The 24,831-nt window shown below is 43.1% G+C and overlaps 1 protein-coding gene across 2 annotated transcripts in view; it reads left to right on the top strand.

Moving 5' to 3' along the window:
• The window catches only part of LOC137655883 (transmembrane protein 127-like), an 82,279-nt gene that overhangs the window by 14,033 nt on the left and 43,415 nt on the right, over positions 1-24,831 (top strand). For both annotated transcript variants that reach the window (XM_068390104.1, XM_068390103.1), the window contains exons 2-3: positions 3,126-3,332; positions 11,455-11,650. In XM_068390104.1, coding sequence (XP_068246205.1) covers positions 3,240-3,332; positions 11,455-11,650 — 289 coding nt within the window. In that variant the 5' untranslated portion in view covers positions 3,126-3,239. The remainder of the gene's footprint in view (positions 1-3,125; positions 3,333-11,454; positions 11,651-24,831) is intronic.

Here is a 24,831-nt window from a genome sequence, read left to right as displayed (position 1 = left end):
TTTGTTAAGCTGGTGAAAGAAAAAAAAATCCTGCTGTAACTGGGACTCATTGTGTCATCCACAGACAGTCATAAGTACTGTAAGCAAAACTCTGTTACATAATCTATGCAGTTCGTTGAATTTGGCAGTAAAAGTGATGAATTTTAGGAATTAATTCTAGGCTTTTGGCAGCTCTTTGTTCAGATCTGGGCACTGATTACAAGACTCCTGTTTCACACAAAAGTCTGCTGGCTTCCAAGGGAAACATGCTGAATCATCTTTATGAGCTCAAGGATGAAGTGGAAATTTTCTAGCAGAAGCAGAACAAGACAAACTGTATGAAGCATTCAGAGGAAATCTTTCAGCTTTCACTAGCATACCTTATGGACTTTTTTTGGGGGGGCTATCGACAACCTAAATTTGAAATAACAAGGAAGAAACACAAACATCATTGCGCAAAGTACAAAGCTCTTATCTGAGAAGAGAAAACTTGAGAATTATGACTTGACAAACAGGTTTTATCACATCTGAATTTCATTGCTGAGGAATTTATGCATTATTTTCCAGATGTCACTATGGAGAATTCTCTTCGGACATGGTGCAAAATCCATTTAACACTGATGTTGAGTTGTTTCTGGAATCACTGCAAGAGGATCCCATCAAATTTTGAAATGTGACTCGAGCACAAAAAGGGACTTTGAAGTACTGAAGTTAGAAGAGTTTAGGGTGAAATATCTACCCATGTACCCAAAAGTAGGTGAAGAAGCACTACGTGTGATTCTTCACTTCTCTTCTACTCATCTTAGTGAAAAAGGGTTTGTTCCGTTACTGGAATACAAACCTACGCTATTTATAAGGGGTTATTACTTCTTGAAAAGCTGAAAGGACGAGCCATTAAAATTTTTAGCGGGGGTTAGGGGAGGAGGTAGCTTGCTCCCGCTCCCACACCGGTGATTTAGCTCACTTTGCTTTTGGCTTGGATGGTGTACGGTCGTTGACGTTCTTCATCCTACCCCCATTTTTGGACTGCCATTGATGCTTTCGTTTGTGCTTTTTCTTTTATTAGTATGTGTGTATGTTGACTTCTGCAACCATGCATACTTGCTCTGACTCGAAGGTTGGCCCTGCAGAACCTTTATGTCGGCCGTGGACACAGATCGCCACACCCTTTGTCCCCACTGCAGAGGTCAATGGTGCAACAATGGTAACTGGTGTAGTGAGTTTTGGGAGTGATCTACCTCCCAGTAGGAAAGGTTTGGGCAACTATGGAAGAAGTCAAAGTGGGATATTTCTCCTTCGAAACTTTCTTCTAAAGGGGAAAAACCCAAGACCTCTTCTTCCACTTCCCAACCTTCCTCCGAAACTCTTGCTCATTTGGTCTCTTTCAGGAGACCGTTGAGTAGTAACATAGACCCTTTATTTACAGCCAACCCCGGTCCTCGACAGATGGTGTTGCTTCCCCTAGCGAAGCGGCCCAACCTCTCCCCTGGGTGAGGTCATGTCTCTCTCCTTTTGTACAGGTGTGGTCATCCTTTGGTCTTCCGGGTCCTCCGTACAAGGACTCCTTGCTGTGCTTCATCATCCTTGGTGCTAGTGCACAGCCATCGCCGACTTCGGAGTTAGATCCTCTGCAGCGCGTTGATGTGGTAGTGTCTGAGGCGTCTTCTGTGGCAGCTGCCAACACCCCTGCACCTTCAGACTCTCCAACTGTTGCTGGTTCCCCCCCCCATTCCTGCTCATCCTTGAGGGGGGGAAGGGGAGAACTTAGTCTTTCTTCTATCTCTCCTGCGAGTGTTTCTCTTCCTTAGGGGAGTTCACTCATAGAGACTCCTGTGCATAAGACTTTTGCTTCTAATGGTCAGCTTGCTGATCCCCGACCCCTTGAGAACATCTTCGACAGTGAGCTCCCCCTTCGCTTCGCCTTAGAGGTGGCCCTTCACCATCGGTAAAAAGGTGCCTCTTGGACTCTTCAGCCGTCTCCCGCAGAGGAGCCTCCGCTTTAGTTGTCTTCCGTGACCTTCGCCTGTTCCTGGACCTTCTGATGATGTTGCAGTTAGTCCTCGGACCTCGGTCTTGAACTCTTCTATGGATCGTTCGCGATCCCCATCGGTGGCTGTTCGCCCTTCCAAAGGACACATCCCGGTTCCAGTTCAACCTTTACGCCGACCTGCTGACCTGCCTTCACCGTTCCTGTCTTCAACGCTGTCCAGAGCATCATTGCTCGTCAGCGCCCTTTGGTGCCTCGGCATTCGCCTGCTTATCAGCGCCTTACAATGCCTCAACGATCTCTTGGTCACTGGCGCTCTCCAGCGCATTCTCGCCGGTCTAAAGACCAACGTTTACCAGCTCGCCAATGCTCGCCAGTGCAACAGCACTCTTCAACTCATCAGTGCTCCCCTGCGCAGCTGCGCTCTCTTACTCAACACCACTCAATGTGGCAATTCTTTACATAAAAAATAGCAAATACTGTACTTGGAATAAACTTTCAGTGGAGGTTGTAAACAGTAAAAATGTAAAAGAGTTCAAGAAAAAGTTAGACAAGATCATACAAACTCTCTAATTGTTTAAACTAAATTGCCTTACCAAACAAATATGAAATGAAGTCTCTGTGGATGAACTAAAAACATCCAAAACCCTTGTAGCTCTCTCTCTCTCTCTCTCTCTCTCTCTCTCTCTCTCTCTCTCTCTCTCTCTCTCTCTCTCTCTCTCTCTCTCTCTCTCTCTCTCTCTCTCTCTCCATATACAGTACTGTATTGGATAACCTCTTGTTTCTATTATAAGGAAAATGCAATTGAAGGAGAAATTTTCGAAAATAATCTTGTTATAGGAAGAATATATATGATCAGTTTGTTGGTAAAACTTTCCTAGAAGTGACAAATTTATATGTACTGTACAGTATTTGAGGCAAATATCATTTTGTAAGATATAGCCATATATAAATAATACCAGGTTTGTAATATTTAGGGAAAGATACAAATTATCTACAAATTTGTCATTTTGTATGTGGAAGAATCAATTGTATTTTTATATGTTTCATAGTGCTATAGGAGAATGTAGCCAATTTCAAAAAATTTCTTCTAAATTAGACACGTTTTCAATGTTTTTAGGTATACTATACTCTCATGAATTGTACTTGACATTTACAGATGCCTTCAAATGCAATATAGTGATCTGAAAGTAGAGGAGCCTTCTTGAGCCTTCTTTTTGTAATCTTAAAAGAACAGATTCTAAAGAAGATCAAATAGGCCCAAGTTCCCAACATGCCTACTCGTCCAGTATACGCAGTGGAAGGCGTTTATCCGAGAAGACGACCTAATGTTTGGCGTGATAGTGAAAAGAATCTCATGTCTGGGGTAATGTTATTTATAGTACAATGTAATGTGCTAGTTACTATATTTTGTTGTAGTTTCAAATACTCTGATTTGCATTCAGTACTATATTTTACAGATGTCACAACTAATATGCATCTAGCTGTGTAGATAAAGACAGTAGGTTTGTAAAAATCTCTCATGAATATCATTTAGCCTATGAAGAAAGAGCATATACATTTTTCAATATTAAACTTACCCGGTGATTATGTAAGCTGCAACTCTGTTGCTCGACAGAAAACTCTACGTTAAAAATCCGCCAGCGATCGCAATGCAGGTAGGGGGTGTACTTCAACAGCGCCATCTGTCGTGCAGGTACTCAGTACTCAAAGTAAACACAGAACTCAATTTTCTCTCTGTCGGGCTACCGGCAAGACCTACTAATTCGCTGTTACTAACTGGATTTGTTTTCACAACTATTTGGTGAAGTACACTATTCTAGTTTTGAGCTTTCGCTATGCAGGTGTTTTATCTTCATCTCAAAACTTGAACTCGTTTTGGATAGATTTAATTATGGTGACAAAGAGAGTATGGACTCTCTTTCACTTTTAAATGGCCGACCCTTCCATTAGACGGAAGTGTGTTTAGGTTTTTAGTAATTTTGCTTAACACGTTATAGATCTATATATTTTATATCTCTCCGCCTTTATTAGGCCTCTTCGATTAACTTTCCATTTATTATAAACATATAAAAATAAATTTTTATGTTTTGTTTATATGCGACCTTTCCTGATAGTAGGCGGTCCTAACTTGGAACCGAAGTTAATCAACGTTGAGCCCGTTATATCGTATTTAGCCTTTAAAGAATTTAAAACTTTTTAAATTTAATGTTTTATGAAAGAATTTCTTTGATAGTCTTCGTACTGTTTTCAAAGATGAACTAACGTTTAGTTTTTTAGACTACGCAGTTGTTGACGTTCAGGACGTTCAACATGCGCTCTATCGTTACGATAGAGAGAGAGTGTATCACGGTTTCACTTTGCAGTAAGAGTAAATCGATTCTGACGTTTTGTTCATTCTTTCTTAGCTTAAATGTTTTAAATTCTAAATTAAAGGAACTTTTTATTTGGAAAACCTTTCAGTTTTTTCCTTTAGTCAAATAACATGTTTTTTTTGACGATATATAATTGGGCTCTTCTCTTAGGTGCGAAATCAAGAGAGAGAGAGATAGAGACGGAGGGAGAGAGAGGAGAGAAAACGTTCCGTTCAAGCGGGTAACGTTGTTCTCGTGTTACTCTCGTCCCTAGTCTCTGTACGGGGAGGAAGGTAAAACGTTTCTAGGGTTTTATTCTTGTCCCCAGGCTATGTGCGGTGAGAGATTGTAAACGTAGTTTATTTGAACTAGTGTTTAGTCTCTTTCCCAGCCACTGAATTTTTTATCTTTATATATGTTCTCTGTTTTTTGCTAGTATTAATGAGCTGCATTATACGACTGATTTCGCAATTACTACCTTTTAATGAAGGGTAGAATTGCGTGTTTCAGGTAGAAATCAGTAAAAGTTTCGATTTCAGTGAAATAAGTGCAAAACAGAAAATCGATAAAGTGATATGCGCAAAGTGTTACAGTGTTGCGTCCGAGGGTTTGTCTGTTCGTGCCTGTCGTTCACCTAGTCCGGGACCTCTTGCAAGCTCCCAAGCCCAGGGGAGAAGTAATGTCGAACGACTTATGGGTTCGAGAGGCCTTGATCAACGAACAGACGTTTTTCCCTCCGTGGTTTCGGGCGTATCTACCCAAGATCGCCCCACCCACACAAAGACGAGAGAGCCCATTTATTTCTCGTCTGCGGAAGAGGTTTCTCGTAAGAAACCATGGACCAAGGTCTCGCGGCTTATTAAGCGCAAGTCGGTCCCTTCCGCGCAAGTCCAACGGCCCAGTTGTAGCCACTGGGTCAGTTCGGACTCGCTGCAGTCTTCCGACGACTGCTCACCTCCTAAGAGAGGCAAAGCGGTACCGCATCAGGCAGTCACACCGTCTGTTGCCGCACCTGCTCTTGTAGACCCTAAGTGGTCTTTGCTGCAGACCATGCAGTCTCAGTTAACGTCATTGATGCAGGACTTTCGTGCGGAGAAGGTTGACACCAACCTCTAGCCTACAACCAACCACGGTTGTGCGTCCTGTGGACACTGAGGCGACCTTCTGCCGCACTCCAGCTGAGAGAGTCCCGCCACCCATGCGTTCCAGTGTACCCTGCCAGCCGCATGTTGATGTTCAGCGACGCACGGAACCTTCCGTTGACATTCGCGAGGTACAACAACAGTCTAAGTTGTTTTGTTTTGACGCGGTGCGTCAACCTCCGCATTCTAGAGTTGTTTTGACTGCTCAGTCTAGACAGTCAAAGCAGTCTCGAGTGGACACTGTACGTCCTCACGCACCTGTTGTGGTTGACAGTTCAGTTGTTGACAGTTCACAGACTGTCAAGCAGTTACATGACGTTGCCTTCTGGTCTGCTACTAATGCTCCAGTGAGAGACTCACTGAGGTAACCTAGCTTTTATCGGACAAGGTTCCTGTAGATGAGGAAGTTGCTGTTCTCCCTCCTACTGATATTCCCGTGAGGACTCTGTCAGATGGAGAGGAGCCTTAAGCTGCTTAGCCTCCTATGGACTTTAATTAAATCATGATGATTTTTTTTTAAGGATCTTCGTCCGGATCTTGTAACTGCTGCTCCTCGTTTGCCTAAACGTCAGAACTTACACTAGGCCTAGCTACTTCGAAGCCGTTGTTTTTAAGCTAGTGCTCTCTCGCTCTCCTAGAGAGCGTTACGTTGGCTAGGCGACTGGTTTTTGCACCAGGAGGAGTTTTTTTAGGGATACAGCCTTTGATTTCCCTTCTTTTAAACTGGCTTATAGAGCGAGAGTCTGATATGACACGAGAGAAGTTCTCGGCTTGGGAGTTCATGCCTCTGCCCAGATAGACTTCTCAATTCTGGTAGACTCGCCCTGGCGCCTAGCCAGGAGACGCTCCAAGTTGTTTACAGGTCAACTTCTCAGCTTTTGTCAAGCCTTTGAAGTTTTGCTGTACTATTATGTCACACATAACAAGGCTTTCAGGGATGGTAAACGGTTCCGCCTCAGTCGCTAACCCCGTCTGTTGCCACACCTGCTCCCGTAGACCCTAAATGGGCTTTGCTGCAAGCCATGCAGTCCAAGCTGCGTCCTTGATAGAGGACTTAAATGCGGAGAAGAACCTTCTGGCCAACAACCTTCCAACCGGTCGGTTGTGCGCCCTGTTGACGCTGAGGTAACCTACTCGCGTCTGCCAGTTGAGGTGGTTCCTCCTTCTGGCCAACAACCTTCCAACCGGTCGGTTGTGCGCCCTGTTGACGCTGAGGTAACCTACTGGAGTCTGCCAGTTGAGGTGGTTCCTCCTTCTGGCCAACAACCTTCCAACCGGTCGGTTGTGCGCCCTGTTGACGCTGAAGTAACCTACTCGCGTCTGCCAGTTGAGGTGGTTCCTCCACCGATGCGACCCAGTGTGGGTTGCCAGTCGCACGTTGAAGTTAAGCGACGCTCGGAGGTGGTTGTTGACGTTCAGGACGTTCAACAACCAGCAGAGGTGACTTGTTGTGACGCAGTGCGTCAACCTCAGCAACCCGGTAGGGTGTTGACTGCACAACCCAGACGGTCTAGACAGTTTCGGGTTGACGCTGTACTTCCTCGCGCACCCATGGTTGTTGACAGTTCACAGACTGTGCAGCAGTTCCATGATATTGCTTCCGGCTCCGTCACGCATCCACCAGTGCGACCGGATTCAGCGAGTCAGACGTTGCCCACTCCGTTGCCGTTTCCTCATCAGTTTCGGATGAGGAACCCTCTGATGAGGACGTTGCTGAACAAGACGATCAGCCCCCAGCCCTGCTATCCATCCAGAAGATGCTGAAGAAGGAACGCTGCTCAGTCAGGCTGTGGATGAGTCTGGTAGGGACACTGTCATCCATGGATCAATTTGTGTCACTAGGAAGACTACACCTCCGTCCTCTTCTATACCATCTAGCTTTTCACTGGAAAAAGGACAAGACGCTAGAAGCGGTCTCGATCCCGGTTTCCGGAAAGATAAAGTCTTGTCTGACTTGGTGAAACGACTATATCAACCTTAGAGAGGGTCTTCCCCTGACTGTTCAGACTCCCAACCACGTTCTCTTCTCGGACGCATCGGACGTAGGCTGGGGTACGACATTAGACGGTCGGGAATGCTCGGGATTATGGAACTCGAGTCATAGGACAATGCATTTCAACTGCAAGGAGCTACTGTCAGTACGTCTGACCTGGAAAAGCTTCAGGTCTCTCCTTCAAGGTAAAGTGGTGGAGGTGAACTCGGACAACACCACGGCTTTGGCGTACATCTCCAAGCAAGGAGGGACCTACTCTCTGACGTTGTACGAGATCGCAAGGGACCTCCTCACCTGGTCAAAAGGTCTAGACATATCACTAGTAACGAGGTTCATCCAAGGCAACTTGAATGTCATGGCAGATTGTCTCAGTCGGAAGGGACAAATAATTCCAACAGAATGGACTCTCCACAAGGATGTATGCAAGAGACTTTGGGCCACCTGGGGCCAGCCAACCATAGATCTCTTCGCAACCTCGATGACCAAGAGGCTCCCAATATTTTGCTCACCAATCCCGGACCCAGCAGCAGTTCGTATAGATGCCTTTCTACTAGATTGGTCACATCTAGATCTTTATGCATTCCCTCCGTTCAAGATTGTCAACAAGGTACTGCAGAAGTTCGCCTCTCACGAAGGGACAAGGTTGACGCTAGTTGCTTCCCTCTGGCCCGCGAGAGAATGGTTCACCGAGGTACTTCGAGGGCTAGTAGACATTCCCAGAACACTTCCCCTAAGGGTGGACCTTCTACGTCAGCCACGCGTAAAGAAGGTACACCAAGGCCTCCACGCTCTTCGTCTGACTGCCTTCAGACTATCGAAAGACTCTCGAGAGCTAGAGGCTTTTCGAAGGAGGCAGCCAGAGCGTTTGCTAGAGCAAGGAGAACATCCACCCTTAGAGTCTACCAATCGAAGTGGGAAATCTTCCGAGACTGGTGCAAGTCAGTATCCGTATCCTCGACCAGTACCTCTGTAACTCAAATAGCTGACTTCCTCTTATATCTGAGGAAAGAACGATCTCTTTCAGCTCCCACTATCAAGGGTTACAGAAGCATGTTGGCATCAGTCTTCCGTCACAGAGGCTTAGATCTTTCCAACAATAAAGATTTACAGGACCTCCTTAAGTCTTTTGAGACCACGAAGGAGCGTCGTTTGGTTACACCTGGTTGGAATTTAGACGTGGTACTAAGATTCCTTATGTCAGACAGGTTCGAACCGCTACAATCAGCCTCCCTGAAAGATCTCACCTTAAAGACTCTTTTCCTGGTATGCTTAGCCACAGCTAAAAGAGTCAGTGAGATTCATGCCTTCAGCAAGAACATCGGATTCTCATCCGAAACGGCTACATGTTCTACAACTTGGTTTTCTAGCCAAAAACGAGCTGCCTTCTCGGCCTTGGCCAATATCGTTCGATATTCCAAACTTATCGTATGGTTGGAAATGAACTAGAAAGAGTCTTATGTCCTGTAAGAGCTCTTACTTAAGTTCTATTTAAAACGAACTAAACCTTTACGAGGCCCGTCTGAAGCTTTATAGTGTTCAGTTAAGAAACCATCTTTGCCTATGTCAAAGAATGCTTTATCCTAATTTATCAGACTGTTAATACGAGAAGCTCATTCCCATCTGAATGAGGAAGACCAAGCTTTGCTGAAGGTAAGGACACACGAAGTTAGAGCTGTCGCAACTTCCGTGGCCTTTAAACAAAATAGATCTCTGCAAAGTATAATCGACGCAACCTATTGGAAAAGCAAGTCAGTGTTCGCGTCTTTTTATCTTAAGAATGTCCAGTCTCTTTACGAGAACTGCTACACTCTGGGACCATTCGTAGCAACGAGTGCAGTAGTGGGTGAGGGCTCAACCACTACAATTCCCTAATTCCATAACCTTTTTAATCTTTCTCTTGAAATGTTTTATTATTGTTTTTGGGTTGTCCGGAAGGCTAAGAAGCCTTTCGCATCCTACTTGATTTGGCGGGTGGTCAAAGTCATTTCTTGAGAAGCGCCTAGATTAGAGGTTTTGATGAGGTCCTGTTGTATGGGTTGCAACCCTTGATACTTCAGATCCTAGGGGTCGCTCAGCATCCTAAGAGGATCGCGAGGCTCCGTAAGGAAGACGTACTTAAAAAGGCAGAGTAATTGTTCAAGTCGACTTCCTTACCAGGTACTTATTTATTTTATGTTTGTTATTTTGAATAACTGCTAAAATGAAATAAAAAATCCTTAGCTCATAATAATGTAAACAATTATTGCTGGTCTCTACCCACCCCCCTGGGTGTGAATCAGCTTATATAATCACCGGCTAAGTTTAATATTGAAAAATATTATTTTTATAATAAAATAAATTTTTGAATATTCTTACCCGGTGATTATATATTAAAGGACCCTCCCTTCCTCCCCAATAGAGACCCAGTGGACCGAGGAGAAAATTGAGTTCTTTGTTTACTTTGAGTACTGAGTACCTGCACGACAGATGGCGCTGTTGAAGTACACCCCCTACCTGCATTGCGATCGCTGGCGGATTTTTAACGTAGAGTTTTCTGTCGAGCAACAGAGTTGCAGCTTATATAATCACCGGGTAAGTATATTCAAAAATTTATTTTATTATAAAAATAACATATTTTTAAACTTTCAAAGATAGTTTACTTGATAAAATTTTTCATATTGCACAATACAAAAGAGCTGACCTTGTTAAGTAGCAAAAGTAATTTTGTTGTGTAAATACAGTACCAAGTTACTGGAAATTTCTTTACTGTATGTTTTTAAAAACTGATTTGGTTTATTACATAACCCATGACTTTATGATAGCCTCTATGTGCATATGTGTAATATCAAGACTCCACATAATGAAAAGTCTTTGTTTTTACCTGAGAATCCTTAATGCTGGAATTTGTCATTCATGTGCTGTTTGTATCAGCTAAAGCTATCTGTTTTCATTGTATGTAAAAAAAAGATTGGTTTTGTTTTTTAAAAAGTTACATTTGCCCCAAGTGAAACCTTGAAAATGGCTTCAACCAGGGCAGGGGGTACATGTAAGCTCTTGGAGGGAAGATAAGAGCTTTCAAAGATTCTGAATACCAAGAAGCCCCTGGGCCAGGCCATATTGCCCAAATTCTATGCATCCATCTGCCCTTCTAGCAAGGAATTCAAAGGAATGCTTAAATTATCATTAGGGAAATTTGAGACATACCTAGTTGTGTTTGCCATTTATATGGAAGGTGTAAAGTCCTTGAATTAGGTATGTATACTTAAATTTAGATTAGTATACATTGTTGTTTTATAGGGATCTAAATGATTATCTTCCTTGCAGTTCTTTAAAATCAGTGTGTGGTTTATTGAGAATTCTTTCCAAGACTGAACACAAATACATATAATACTATTAATATTTTTCCCTTGAAGTTTACTAGTTCAATACTCATTTGAGATGTCCAAAGAATTAGGCTTACTGGAAACAGTCAGGATTAAATCATACTTAGGGCAATAGTTAATCAGGCTTTTAATTTACCGATTACAATGCTGATTATTTGCTCTTAATGAATGTAAGTAACCATATAGCAAGATATTATTTGATAAGGTTGTGCCTTTTTAGATTGAAGGTTAGACCTTATTTTGGTTTTAGAATGCTAAAGTATTTTTATAAGAGGACTTTGATTGTGTGGTCAGAAAGTTGTTGGGTAAACTTCATCACAGGAAACTTGAAGAAGTAGTGGGTGGAGTTTTTTGCAAGAATTAAGATTCTGAAATCTTTCATCATAACCATAATTTATTTTTCATCAAATCTTTCCTCTATAATCTTATATGGTTAGAAATTTGGAAATTTGTTTTTGTACAAAACATGAGAGCATTCATTTTACAATGTCTATTATGTTACAGTGTATATATAAAAGTACAGCTCAGTTATTCTACTCGATTAAGAGTATTTGAGTAGTGTAATGTTTTTAGATTAAATAAAAAAATGTATTATCTGAATGAAAATATATTTAAAACTAATACTTTTTTTCTACAGGTTGTGAGTATAATTGTGATAGTTGTGACGTGTGCTTGCATCAGTCAACCTCAGTGGTTCCGTTTGGATGGAGGAGGTTGTAGCACGCACACAGTCGGATTGTACTTATTCTTTCATCCTGGTAATTTTGAGCCCTTAAAAGGTACCGAAATAGGTCCCTCCGCATCTCATGTAATATACTATACAAATGGAGAGGGTAAGTTTCTTTGGCAGTGAAGCCATATATTGTTCTTTATATGAAACTGGTACTGTCTTAAGGTATTTTTGATGTTATCAAGCAACTTTTGTAGTCTTGCACTATCAGTGAGTACACACTTTTTGTGTCATCTAAGAATCATAAGTTGATTAAATCATTTGCTGATGAGTGAATGTTCCAGTATTGTATTCATAAATCTCGTATGGACTAAGTATTTTAAAAGTAACCTTGTTTAATCCTTCTGAGTAAAGCATTTTACATTACTGTAGACTACTGGATTTTTTATATTATGGTGTCTCAGATTTGAGAGAGTGCTACTGCAGATTTAAAGTGTTTAAAACTTGGAATCTCTGTTTAACTTTCTGTATTCATAGATGAATTTGAATATAGTTAGGTGAGAACTTAGAAAATTTCATGACAAGAACCTAATGTTGATATACAGGAGAACCTAGTATTAATATACAGTAATATGGAGCTAGGAGTGTATTGTACTGTATATGGAATATTATTGATGCAATTTATCATCTTAAAAACAAACAATTTTTGAAATAAGAGGAACCCTTCGTTTAGCTTTTTCCTCTTGAATCTTCTTTTCCCTTTTTAGTCCTATACGTATATTAGAACGTTGATATGAATAAAATAGGGATAAAAAATAATTGTATATTGTATTTCAGTTTTAAATTATGTTCTTTCACAAGAAACCTATTACTGTTTTTTTAGCCTATTTGTATAAATCCTAGACACACCAAAATTTTTGTAAAAGAAGATTATTTCCCTTGGCACCCTTGCATGTGGTTCTCTTTATTTTCCTGGTGCTCACTGTATCACATCTTGATAATCTGTTGGCTGTTCACTAGTTCAATTTTTCTCTCTGACATTGATAGAGCAAGTCCTTCTCAATCTCTCTGTGTTCGTGAAGGATTTTACAAGATATTGTTCTTTACTGTATTGAGTATCTGTCCTGCAATGGACTCCAGGATCACATTTTCCCCAAAACACGAGACTGTAGAAATGAGGTTGGATCATATGTAGCTATGATTGATAGGGTTCATGACCAAGGAGAAGCCTTTGGCTCTAAAGATGACCTGGGCTCAGAAGAGAAAGCTGCTGTGCTTGATGTGTGGCAAAGAGCAATGCAGTCTCTTATGGAAGGTACCCATTAAATGCTTTTCCATGATTTGGTGCTAATGAAATGGCTAAGTTTCTAGCAAAACTCATTTTGATACCTTGAGATCAGCTTTCCAACGACTGCCTTATTCCTCTGATCCTATTTCTTCTAGAGGTCTTAGTAAGGAAAGACATAAGTTTGACCCTCTTTGTAGAAACTTGGATTTCTCGCATTAAAGTTGCTATTCTGGTTATGTAAGAGCAACGGGTGTGTGGTGAAACATTTGATTTTTTAAAGCAAAATTATCCTTTGTGACTCAAACCCATTACTTTACCTTAATTGCCCTTTTCCCAGCCACACTGGTCTGTAGCAGGTATGCAAGTAACACAAGAACTGAAACATTAACCACCTTTCAGGGAGAGAGAAATAATTTTCTACCAAATTTGAAGTGCCTTAGATTTGTATTGATGTATAGATAGGCTAGGCTGGGTAAATTTAATGAGCTTGTATTAAAAAAAAAATTTGTATTGTAATAGAAGTACAGTATACAAAAGACTAAATTTAAAAAAAAAATTTAATTCCAATGGATATTCAAGAACCTACATAAAAGCATACTAGAATCTTTACCCTTGAAAACTATTTTTTCAATATTAAACTTAGCCGGTGATCATATAAGCTGTCAGCTCTGCTGCCCGACAGAAAAACCTAAGGACAAAATACTCCAGCGATCGCTATACAGGTGGGGGTGTACATCAACAGCGCCATCTGTCGAGCAGGTACTCAAGTACTCCATGTAAACACAGAACCAATTTTCTCTCTGTCGTGCCACCGGAAAGACCTACTAAATACGCTGTTGCTTACTGGATTGATTTTCACAGATTTTGGTGAAGTACTCATTTCTAGTTATTAGCTTTCGCTTTGCAGAGGTTATCTTCAATACTTCCTTGCATTCTTTGATTGAATTTTGGATTATTTGTTGACGAATTGGATAGATTTTGAATTCCCCTTTGACTAATTCAAGATGGCTGACCCTTCTCAAGTCCCTAAATACAGAAAGTGTAGTGCTAGGGACTGCTCAAGGCGTCTTCCGAAGGCCTCTATCGATCCGCACACCATTTGTTCCAATTGTCGGGGTAAAACCTGTCAATTGGAAGATCGATGTGAGGAATGCGTTGGGCTTTCGGAATTCGATTTTCTCGAATTCCTGAAATATTCACGTAGGCTAGAGAGAGATAGAGTCAGGAGAAGTTCATCTCGCTCCGTTGATTTTTCCTCTCCCCATGCCCAACAACCTATTCCTTCCCCTGTAGTGGTTGCTCCTGATCCCCCTTCTAGCACTCAACAACCTTCGATGGCGGATATGATGCGTGCCATCCAGGCTCTGGGTGAGAGAGTCGAGTCATTGGCGAGTGACCGTAATCAACTCATGGCAGACGTCAAGGAGTTGAAGGGTAAGAGTGCAGTGGGTAGTGACAAAGTGAGTGGAAGTGTTGTGGAAAGTGTTAGTGTTGCGCTTGAGGGTGCGTCTGTTCGTGCCTGTCGTCCTCCCAGTCCGGGACCTCTTGCAAGCTCCCAAGCCCAGGGGAGAAGCAATGTCGTACGACCAAAGGGTTCGACAGGCTTTAATCAGCGGACAGACGTTCCCTCCGTGGTTTCGGACGTATCTTACCAAGATCGCCCCACCCACAAGAAGACGAGAGAGCCCATTTATTCCTTGTCTGCGGAAGATGTTTCTCGGAAGAAACAATGGACCAAGGTCTCACGACCTCTCAAACGCAAGGTCCCTTCCGCGCAAGTCCAACGGCCCAGTTGTAGCCACTGGGTCAGTTCGGACTCGCTGCAGTCTTCCGATGACTGCACACCTCCTAAGAGAGGCAAAGCGGTACCGCAACAGGCAGTAACACCGTCTGTTGCCGCACCTGCTACTGTAGACCCTAAGTGGGCTTTGCTGCAGACCATGCAGACACAGTTGTCATCTTTAATGCAGGACTTTCGTGCGGAGAAGGTTGACGCTGCACCCGTTAGCCTACAACCAACCACGGTTGTGCGTCCAGTTGACGCTGAGGCTACCTTCTCCCGCACTCCAGCTGTGAGAGTCCCGCCACCCATGCGCACTGTACCCTGCCAGCCGCATGTTGACGTTCGCCGACGCACGGAACCCTCCGTTGACGTTCGCGAGTTACAACAACAACAACCTAAGTTGTTTTGTTTTGACGCGGTGCGTCAACCTCCGCAACCCACTGTGGTTACCCCTACTCGCCCACAGCAGACTAGACAGTCGGGAGTAGACGCTTTGCACCCCCGCGCAGCTATGGTTGTTGCCAGCTCACAGACTGACCAACAGTTCCATGACGTTGCGTCCAGTGCAGTCACGTATGCACCCGTGCTGCCGGACTCAGCTGACCAGCCAATGCCTACTCCTTTGCCGCTTCCTCCTCAGCATTCAGACGATGGACTCTCTGATGATGACGACGCTGCACACCTTGATGACCCGCACACGGACATCGACGAACCCAAGACCACGCCTCCCTCCTTGGACTTTAGGAAAGTACTTGCACTGTTCAAGGATATGTATCCCGATCAGTTTGTTTCTGCGGCCCCACGCTCACCTCCATCTGAGTTCGCTTTAGGCACGCAGTCATCCGCGCCTGCCTTTACGAAGCTCGTCCTCGCCCGCTCGTCCAAGAGAGCTTTAAGGGTGTTGGGAGATTGGATGCAGTCCAAGAAGCACCTGGGGAAGACAGCATTCTTGTTTCCCCCTGCGAAACTCGCTTCCAGATCGAGCGTCTGGTATGCCACGGGAGAAGTTCTCGGCTTGGGAGTTCCTGCCTCTACCCAGGGCGACTTCTCAAGTCTAGTAGACTCTCCCCGCAGGCTGGCCATGAGACGCTCCAAGATTTGTTGGACTCCTTCAGATTTAGATCATCTGATGAAAGGAGTGTTCAGAGCGTTCGAAGTGTTTAACTTTTTGGATTGGTGTTTGGGAGCGTTGAGCAGGAAGACCTCCCCTTCTGACAAGGAAACTTCCATGCTCATTATGTCCTGCATGGACAAGGCCATACGGGACGGTTCCAGTGAGCTTGCGGCTTCGTTCGTTTCCGGGGTCCTCAAGAAACGAGAAAACCTTTGCTCCTTCTTGTCAGCTGGAGTAACACAATGTCAGAGGTCGGAGCTTATGTTTGCTCCTCTCTCGAAGTGCCTTTTCCCAGAGGAGTTGATCAAGGAGATTGCTGCCTCCTTGATTCAAAAAGACACGCATGACCTAGTTGCGTCATCTGCACGCAAAGCCACCCCTTTGCCTTCCGTGTCTAGACCCAGGATGGATACTCCAGCGTCAAGATTCATTCCGCCCTTTCGTGGCAGAGCCTCCAGCAGAGGAGGTGCTCGTGCCGAAGGGAAACGTGGGAGCAAGAAGAAAGGTACCAAGTCCTTTAGAGGCAGAGTCTGACTGCCACCTTCTTCAGACAGCAGTGGCAGCCAGACTCAAGAACTACTGGCAGTCCTGGGAGAACAGGGGCGCAGATGCACAATCTGTGAAGTTGCTCAGAGAAGGGTACAAGATCCCATTCTTGCGCAAGCCCCCTCTAGCAACGACTCCCATCGACCTCTCTCCCAGGTACAGAGAGGAGGACAAGAGACTAGCTTTGAAGCAAGAGGTGTCTCTCTTACTAGAAAAGGGAGCGGTAGTCAAAGTCCGGGACCATCAATCCCCGGGCTTCTACAACCGTCTCTTCTTAGTGGTAAAGAAGACAGGAGGGTGGAGACCGGTGCTAGACGTCAGTGCTCTGAATGTCTTTGTCACCAAGCAGACGTTCGCCATGGAGACGACAAAGTCTGTTCTAGCAGCGGTCAGGAAGGAAGACTGGATGGTCTCTTTAGACCTCAAGGACGCTTACTTTCACGTCCCCATCCACCCAGATTCCCAACCTTTTCTAAGGTTCGTTTACGGGATGGTTGTCTACCAATTTCAAGCCCTGTGCTTTGGCCTAAGCACGGCGCCTCTTGTCTTTACGAAACTGATGAGGAATATTGCCAAATTCCTGCATTTAGCAGACATCAGAGCCTCCCTCTATTTGGACGACTGGCTTTTAAGAGCTTCGTCCAGTCGTCGCTGTCTGGAGAATCTAAAGTGGACTCTAGATCTGACCAAGGAATTGGGTCTCCTGGTCAATATGGAAAAGTCCCAACTGGTCCCATCCCAAACTATAGTGTACCTAGGGATGGAGATTCACAGTCAAGCTTTTCGGGCTTTTCTGTCGGCCCCCAGAATAAGTCAAGCCCAAGGATGCATCCAGAACATGCTAATGAAGGACCGATGTTCAGTCAGACAGTGGATGAGTCTGATAGGGACGCTTTCATCACTGGACCAGTTCATTGCGTTAGGGAGACTGCACCTCCGTCCCCTTCAATTTCACCTGGCTGTTCACTGGAGAAAGGACAAGACACTAGAAGCGGTCTCGATCCCTATTTCCGAGAAGATGAAGTCATCACTGACCTGGTGGAAGGACAACATCAACCTCAGAGAGGGTCTGCCCCTGACTGTTCAGACCCCCAACCACGTTCTCTTCTCGGATGCATCGGACACGGGCTGGGGTGCGACATTAGACGGTCGGGAATGCTCGGGCACCTGGAACTCGGAGCAAAGAGCGTTACATATCAACTGCAAGGAGCTACTGGCAGTTCATCTGGCCTTGAAAAGCTTCAAGTCCCTCCTTCTAGGCAAGGTGGTGGAGGTGAACTCCGACAACACCACGGCCTTGGCGTACATCTCCAAGCAAGGAGGGACCCATTCTATGAAGTTGTACGAGATCGTAAGGGACCTCCTCACCTGGTCAAGAGATCTAAACCTGTCTCTAGTAACGAGGTTCATTCAAGGCAACATGAATGTCATGGCGGACCGCCTCAGTCGGAAGGGTCAAATCATCCCAACAGAGTGGACCCTTCACAAGAATGTATGCAAGAGACTTTGGGCCACATGGGGCCAACCTACCATAGATCTCTTTGCAACCTCAATGACCAAGAGGCTCCCAAATTATTGCTCGCCAATCCCGGACCCAGCAGCAGTTCATATAGATGCTTTTCTACTGGATTGGTCCCATCTAGACCTTTATGCATTCCCCCCGTTCAAGATTGTCAACAAGGTACTGCAGAAGTTCGCCTCTCACGAAGGGACAAGGTTGACGTTGGTTGCTCCCCTCTGGCCCGCGAGAGAATGGTTCACCGAGGTACTGCAATGGCTGGTGGACGTTCCCAGAACTCTTCCGCTAAGAGTGGACCTTCTACGTCAGCCACACGTAAAGAAGGTACACCCAAGCCTCCACGCTCTTCGTCTGACTGCCTTCAGACTATCGAAAGACTCTCGAGAGCTAGAGGCTTTTCGAAGGAGGCAGCCAGGGCGATTGCTAGAGCAAGGAGGACATCCACTCTTAGAGTCTACCAGTCGAAGTGGGAAGTCTTCCGAAGCTGGTGCAGGTCGGTATCAGTATCCTCAACCAGTACCTCTGTAACTCAAATAGCTGACTTCCTTTTATACCTGAGGAAGGAAAGATCTCTTTCAGCTCCCACTATCAAGGGTTACAGAAGCATGTTGGCAGCAGTCTTCCGTCACAGAGGCTTAGATCTTTCCAACAACAAAGATCTACAGGACCTCCTTAAGTCTTTTGAGACCTCGAAGGAGCGTCGTTTGGCCACACCAGGTTGGAATTTAGACGTGGTACTAAGATTCCTTATGTCAGAAAGGTTCGAGCCACTACAATCAGCCTCCTTTAAAGATCTCACTTTAAAGACTCTTTTCCTCGTCTGCTTAGCTACAGCTAAAAGAGTCAGTGAGATACACGCCTTCAGCAGGAACATCGGATTTTCATCTGAAACGGCTACATGTTCTTTGCAGCTTGGTTTTCTAGCCAAAAACGAACTACCTTCTCGTCCTTGGCCGAAATCGTTCGATATTCCAAGCCTTTCTAATTTGGTTGGAAATGAACTAGAAAGAGTCTTGTGCCCTGTTAGAGCTCTTAAGTTCTATTTGAAACGAACTAAACCTTTACGAGGACAGTCAGAAGCTTTATGGTGTGCTATTAAGAAACCTTCTTTACCTATGTCGAAGAATGCAGTTTCCTATTATATTAGACTGTTGATACGAGAAGCTCATTCCCATCTGAATGAGGAAGACCATGCTTTGCTGAAGGTAAGGACACATGAAGTTAGAGCTGTCGCAACTTCAGTGGCCTTCAAACAAAACAGATCTCTGCAGAGTATAATGGACGCAACCTATTGGAGAAGCAAGTCAGTGTTCGCGTCTTTTTATCTTAAAGATGTCCAGTCTCTTTACGAGAACTGCTACACCCTGGGACCATTCGTAGCAGCGAGTGCAGTAGTGGGTGAGGGCTCAACCACTACATTCCCCTAATTCCATAACCTTTTTTAATCTTTCTCTTGAAATGTTTTTTATTGTTGTTTTTGGGTTGTCCGGAAGGCTAAGAAGCCTTTCGCATCCTGGTTGATTTGGCGGGTGGTCAAATTCTTTTCTTGAGAAGCGCCTAGATTAGAGGTTTTGATGAGGTCCTTTAGTATGGGTTGAAACCCTTGATACTTCAGCTCCTAGGAGTCGCTCAGCATCCTATGAGGATCGCGAGGCTCAGTAAGGAAGACGTACTTAAAAAGGCAGAGTAATTGTTCAAGTCGACTTCCTTACCAGGTACTTATTTATTTTATGTTTGTTATTTTGAATAACTGCTAAAATGAAATACAAAATACTTAGCTCTTGATAATGTAAACATGTAATGCTGGTCTCTACCCACCCCCCTGGGTGTGAATCAGCTTATATGATCACCGGCTAAGTTTAATATTGAAAAATGTTATTTTTATTAATAAAATAAATTTTTGAATATACTTACCCGGTGATCATATATTAAAGGACCCTCCCTTCCTCCCCAATAGAGACCCAGTGGACCGAGGAGAAAATTGGTTCTGTGTTGACATCAAGTACTTGAGTACCTGCTCGACAGATGGCGCTGTTGATGTACACCCCCATCTGTATAGCAATCGCTGGCGTATTTTGTCCTTAGGTTTTTCTGTCGGGCAGCAGAGCTGACAGCTTATATGATCACCGGGTAAGTATATTCAAAAATTTATTTTATTAATAAAAATAACATTTTACTTCTAAATTCACGAAAATGTTTTTGCTTACCTTTTTACTCTACAGTAGTTTCTCTTCAAGTCACTTTCTTGAAAACCATAATAAATCCCAAAATATTGCATGGACAAAAGTTGATTTTGAGAAGTGCTTCCCTTTCAGATCTTGAAATTCATTACCCTCACTATATTGAAGCAATACAGTTTTCGGATGACCCTAAAGGATGAATTTACAATTTTTCTAACCTGAAGTTAGAAGCCAACTTTTCATTATCTTCCATGAACAGTGTTAATGAAGTTTAGTACTGTAGTTTTAACTGAAAAATATATTGGGAAAAGATTTTTTATTATTAATTTGCTTTAATATAGATTATTTTAACTTTTCTGCTGTATAGTCACATCATATAAGTGGGATGTTTCTGTTTACGACATGGAAGCTTTACCACTGTCTAGTTCGATAATCTCTTAAATTTGAAACATTTTCCCCCATGGAACCGTGAGACATTGTACTCCTCATAGTGCTTTCCCTGTGCAGAAATGTTAACGATTCCTACTGGGAAGAAAATGAACACAATTTGGAAGGGGGTTTATAAAGTGGGCCCTCCTCCTTCATAGGTTTAGGTAAGAGAGACACGCAAAGATCAAAAATACGCAAATACTTGGTGCCGTAAGGTGGGTCAACTTATAACACCCCGAAACATAGACCACTCCCTAACACACTAAGTAACCCACTGTACTGCACTACATTGTTTTCACATGGTTTCTATCACATTACTGTATTGTAGTTCATATTGCTTTTCAGAGGTAATTGTGCACTATTAACACAGCTTCAGTACAATGTAAGACGACTCATAATATAAAAGTCATCGTCACACCACTACACTATGCATAAGTAACAACAATACATTGCTGTTTCTATCTAACAACACTCACTGATACTGTAGCATATATTACTGTATTAAAGTACAGCTTAATTAGCTAAGGTGAGATAACATATCACTTTTAAGATAACAAAACGTGACTGTACAACACCATTGTCTGTTTACAGAAATTTACACAGTAAAATCTTGTTAGGCATGATGCAATCCTTAAGGCATTGTGGAAGCGTTCATGGAACATTAAGTGTACACTACATGTCCAGTAGTGTGCATGAATTGTACAGTAAAACAGTTTTATGTAACCCTAGTTGGAAAGAGGGAGAATGCTATTAAGGTCAAGGGCTCCAACAGGCAAAATAGCCCAGTTAGGAAAGGAAATTTAGAAATGAATAAATAAGACAAGTAAATAACAATTTAAATAAAATAATTCAAGAACAGCAACAACAGTAAAATATTTAATTTATGAAACATAAAAACTTAAAAAAAAAAAACAAGAGGAAGAGAAATAAGTTAGAATAGTGTGCCCAAGAGAACTCTACCTATAGATAGTGGAAGACTGGTACAGAGGCTATGGCACTACCCAAGACTAGAGAACAATGGTTTGATTTTGGAGTGTCCTTCTAGAAGAGCTACTTACAATATCTAGTCTCTTCTATTCTTACCAAGAGGAAAGTAGACACTGAACAATTACAGTGCAGTAGTTAACCCCCTGAGCATGGAATTGTTAGGTAGTTTCAATGTTTATAGGTTTATGAGGACAGAAGAGAGTGTGGAAAGAATAGGCTAGACTATTCGGTGTATGTGTAGGCAAAAGAAAAATAAGCCGTAACCAGAGGGAGGGATCCAATGTAGTTTTGTTTGGCCAACTAGGACCCAATAACTCTTTGGAGGTAGTGTCTCGATTTATTTTCCTTTTCTTTAATTTTTATATAATTATTTTCAGCTTATTATTTTCCTTTAATGATATTTGAGGTCTACCTGCATAATAAATTACAAGCATTTTACTTTTAAGTAACTAGTATAAAAAAACGAGACTTTTGTCCTGTATTATAATCTTGTGAGACATCAAAGAGGTGGAGTTGGGGGGAGAGTGACAGCTCCCAACACTCTAGTTTTGGGGTGTTTAAATGTGCATGGATGTAGTACGATAGAGAGTAAAAGATATGAGATTGGAAGTATGTTTAGGAATAGAAGCATGGATATATTGGCTTTGTGTGAGACAAAGATAAAAGGGAAAGGTGAAGTGATGTTTGGTGAAATGTCTGGTAGAGTGTCTGGGATTGAAAGGGGGAAAGCAAGAGAAGGTGTGGCTTTATTACTGAGGGAATGGATGACAGGTAAAGTAGTGGAATGGAAGGAGATATCATCTAGGTTAATGTGGGTAAGGGTTAGGTTGGGTAGGGAATGTTGGGCTTTTGTCAGTGCGTATGGGCCAGGTTGTGAGAAAAGTGAAGAAGAGTGGAATGAGTTCTGGAATGAATTAACTAGGTGTGTAAAAGGACTGGGTAGAAGGAATTATGTAGTTGTCATGGGTGACTTGAATGCTAGAGTAGGCACTAGAGAGGTAGAAGGTGTCATTGGGAAGTATGGCGTACCAGGTGAAAATGAGAGTGGTGAGAGACTGGTAGATATATGTTGAGCAAGAGATGGTGATAAGTTCTAGCTTTTTCAAAAAGAAAGATAAAACCAAGTATACATGGGTAAGAGTGGCAAATGGAAGAGTGGTAGAAAGGCCGTTAATGGATTATGTGTTGATAACTAGAAGAATGTTTGGAAGATTGAAAGACATGCAGGTGTTTAGGGGTATGGCTAACAGTAGTCTGATCAATTTTTGGTGGAAGGAAAATTAGTTGTAGCAAAAGAGTGGGGGAATAGAGTAGGTAGATGTAAAAGGAAGCTAGTGAGGGTTGAAGAGCTAATAAAACCGGGGGTAAAAAGTAAATATCAAGAAAGGTTGAAAATGGCATATGACAAAGTGAAAGTAAGAGAAACTGGTAATTTAGAGGAGTTGAAGTTAGTAAAAGAAAATTTTGTTGGGATTGCAAGTGATGTGTGTGGCAAGAAGTTTGTTGGAGGCAGCATGGGAAAGGGCAGTGAATGGTGGAATGAAAGAGTGAAGGTAAAAGTGGAAGAGAAAAAGAGGGCTTTTGAGGAATAGCTGCAGAGTAATAGTGTAGACAAGTATGAAAGATATAGAGAGAAAAATGTGGAAGTAAAGCGCAAGGTAAGGAAGGCAAAGAGGGCAGCTGACTGGAGGTGGGGTCAGGGATTGGGTCATTCATATGAAGAGAATAAGAAGAGGTTTTGGAAAGAAGTGAAGAGAGTCAGGAAGGCTGGTTCAAGAATTGAAGAGACAGTGAAAGATGGAAATGGAAGGTTGTTAAAAGAAGAGGAGGCAAGGTAAAGGTGGGCGGAATATTTTGAAAGTTTACTGAATGTTGAGGATAATAGGGAGGCAGATATAATTGCTGTTGCAGGTGTTGAAGTGCCGGTGATGGGAGATGAGAATGAGAGAGAGATTACAAGAGAGGAAGTGAGAAGAACACTGGATGAAACGAGAGTAGGAAAAGCATCTGGTATGGATGGTGGGAGAGCTGAGATGTTGAAGGAAGGGGATGTGACTGTACTTGAATGGTTGGTAAGATTGTTTAATATGTGTTTTGTGTTGTCAATGGTACCAGTAGATTGGGTTTGTGTGAGTATTGTACCACTATATAAAGGTAAGGGAGATGTGCATGAGTGTTGTAGTTCAAGGGGTATTAGTTTGTTGAGTGTAGTTGGAAAAGTGTATGGTAGAGTACTGATTAATAGGATTAAGGATAAAACAGAGAATGCAATCTTAGAAGTACAGGGTGGTTTTAGAAGAGATAGGGGTTGTATGAATCAGATTTTTACAGTTAGGTAGATATGCGAGAAATATTTAGCAGAAGGTAAGTAGGTGTTTGTGGCGTTTATGGTTCTGGAGAAAGCGTATGATAGAGTTGATAGAGAAGCAATGTGGAATGTGATGAGGTTATATGGAGTTGGTGGAAGGTTGTTGCAAGTACAAAGGTATTAAAGCATGTATTAGGATAGGAAATGAAGTGAGCGATTGGTTTCTGGTGAGAGTGGGGCTGAGACAGGGATGTGTGATGTCGCCGTGGTTGTTCAACTTTTATGTTGATGGAGTGGTGAGAGAGGTGAATGCTCGAACGCTTAGACGAGGATAGAAATTGGTAGACGAGAATGACCATGAATGAGAGGTAAATTAGTTGTTGTTTGCGGATGGTACTGTACTGGTTGCAGATGCTGAAGAGAAGCTTGGCCGATTAGTGACAGTTTTTGGAACGGTGTGTGAGAGAAGGAAGTTGAGAGTTAATATGGGTAAGAGTAAGGTTATGAGATGTACGAGAAGGGAAGGTGGTGCGAGGTTGAATATCATGTTGAATGGAGAGTTACTTGAGGAGGTGGATCAGTTTAAGTACTTGGGGTCTGTTGTTGTAGCAAATAGTGGACTGGAAGCAGATGTACGTCAGAGAGTGAATGAAGGATGCAAAGTGTTGGGAGCAGTTAAGGGAGTAGTAAAAAATAGAGGGTTGGGCATGAATGTAAAGAGAGTTCTGTATGAGAAAGTGATTGTACCAACTGTGATGTATGGATCGGAGTTGTAGGGAATGAAAGTGACGGAGAGACAGAAATTGAATTCGTTTGAGATGAAGTGTCTAAGGAGTATGGCTGGTGTATCTTGAGTAGATAGGGTTAGGAACGAAGTAGTGAGGATGAGAACGGGTGTAAGAAATGATTTAGCGGCTAGAGTGGATATGAATGTGTTGAGGTGGTTTGGCCATGTTGAGAGAATGGAAAATGGCTGTCTGCTAAAGAAGGTGATGAATGCAATAGATGATGGGAGAAGTACAATAGGAAGGCCAAGGTTTGGGTGGATGGATGAAGTGAAGAAAGCTTTGGGTGATAGGAGGATAGATGTGAGAGAGGCAAGAGAGCGTGGTAGAAATAGGAATGAATGGCGAGCGATTGTGACGCAGTTCTGGTAGGCCTTGCTGCTTCCTCCGGTGCCTTGGATGACC

The sequence above is a fragment of the Palaemon carinicauda genome, chromosome 16, assembly GCF_036898095.1.
Source record: "Palaemon carinicauda isolate YSFRI2023 chromosome 16, ASM3689809v2, whole genome shotgun sequence".
NCBI lineage: Eukaryota > Metazoa > Arthropoda > Malacostraca > Decapoda > Palaemonidae > Palaemon > Palaemon carinicauda.
The sequence above is the reverse complement of the archived record's forward strand: the minus strand, read 5'-3'. Positions and strand labels throughout refer to the sequence as shown.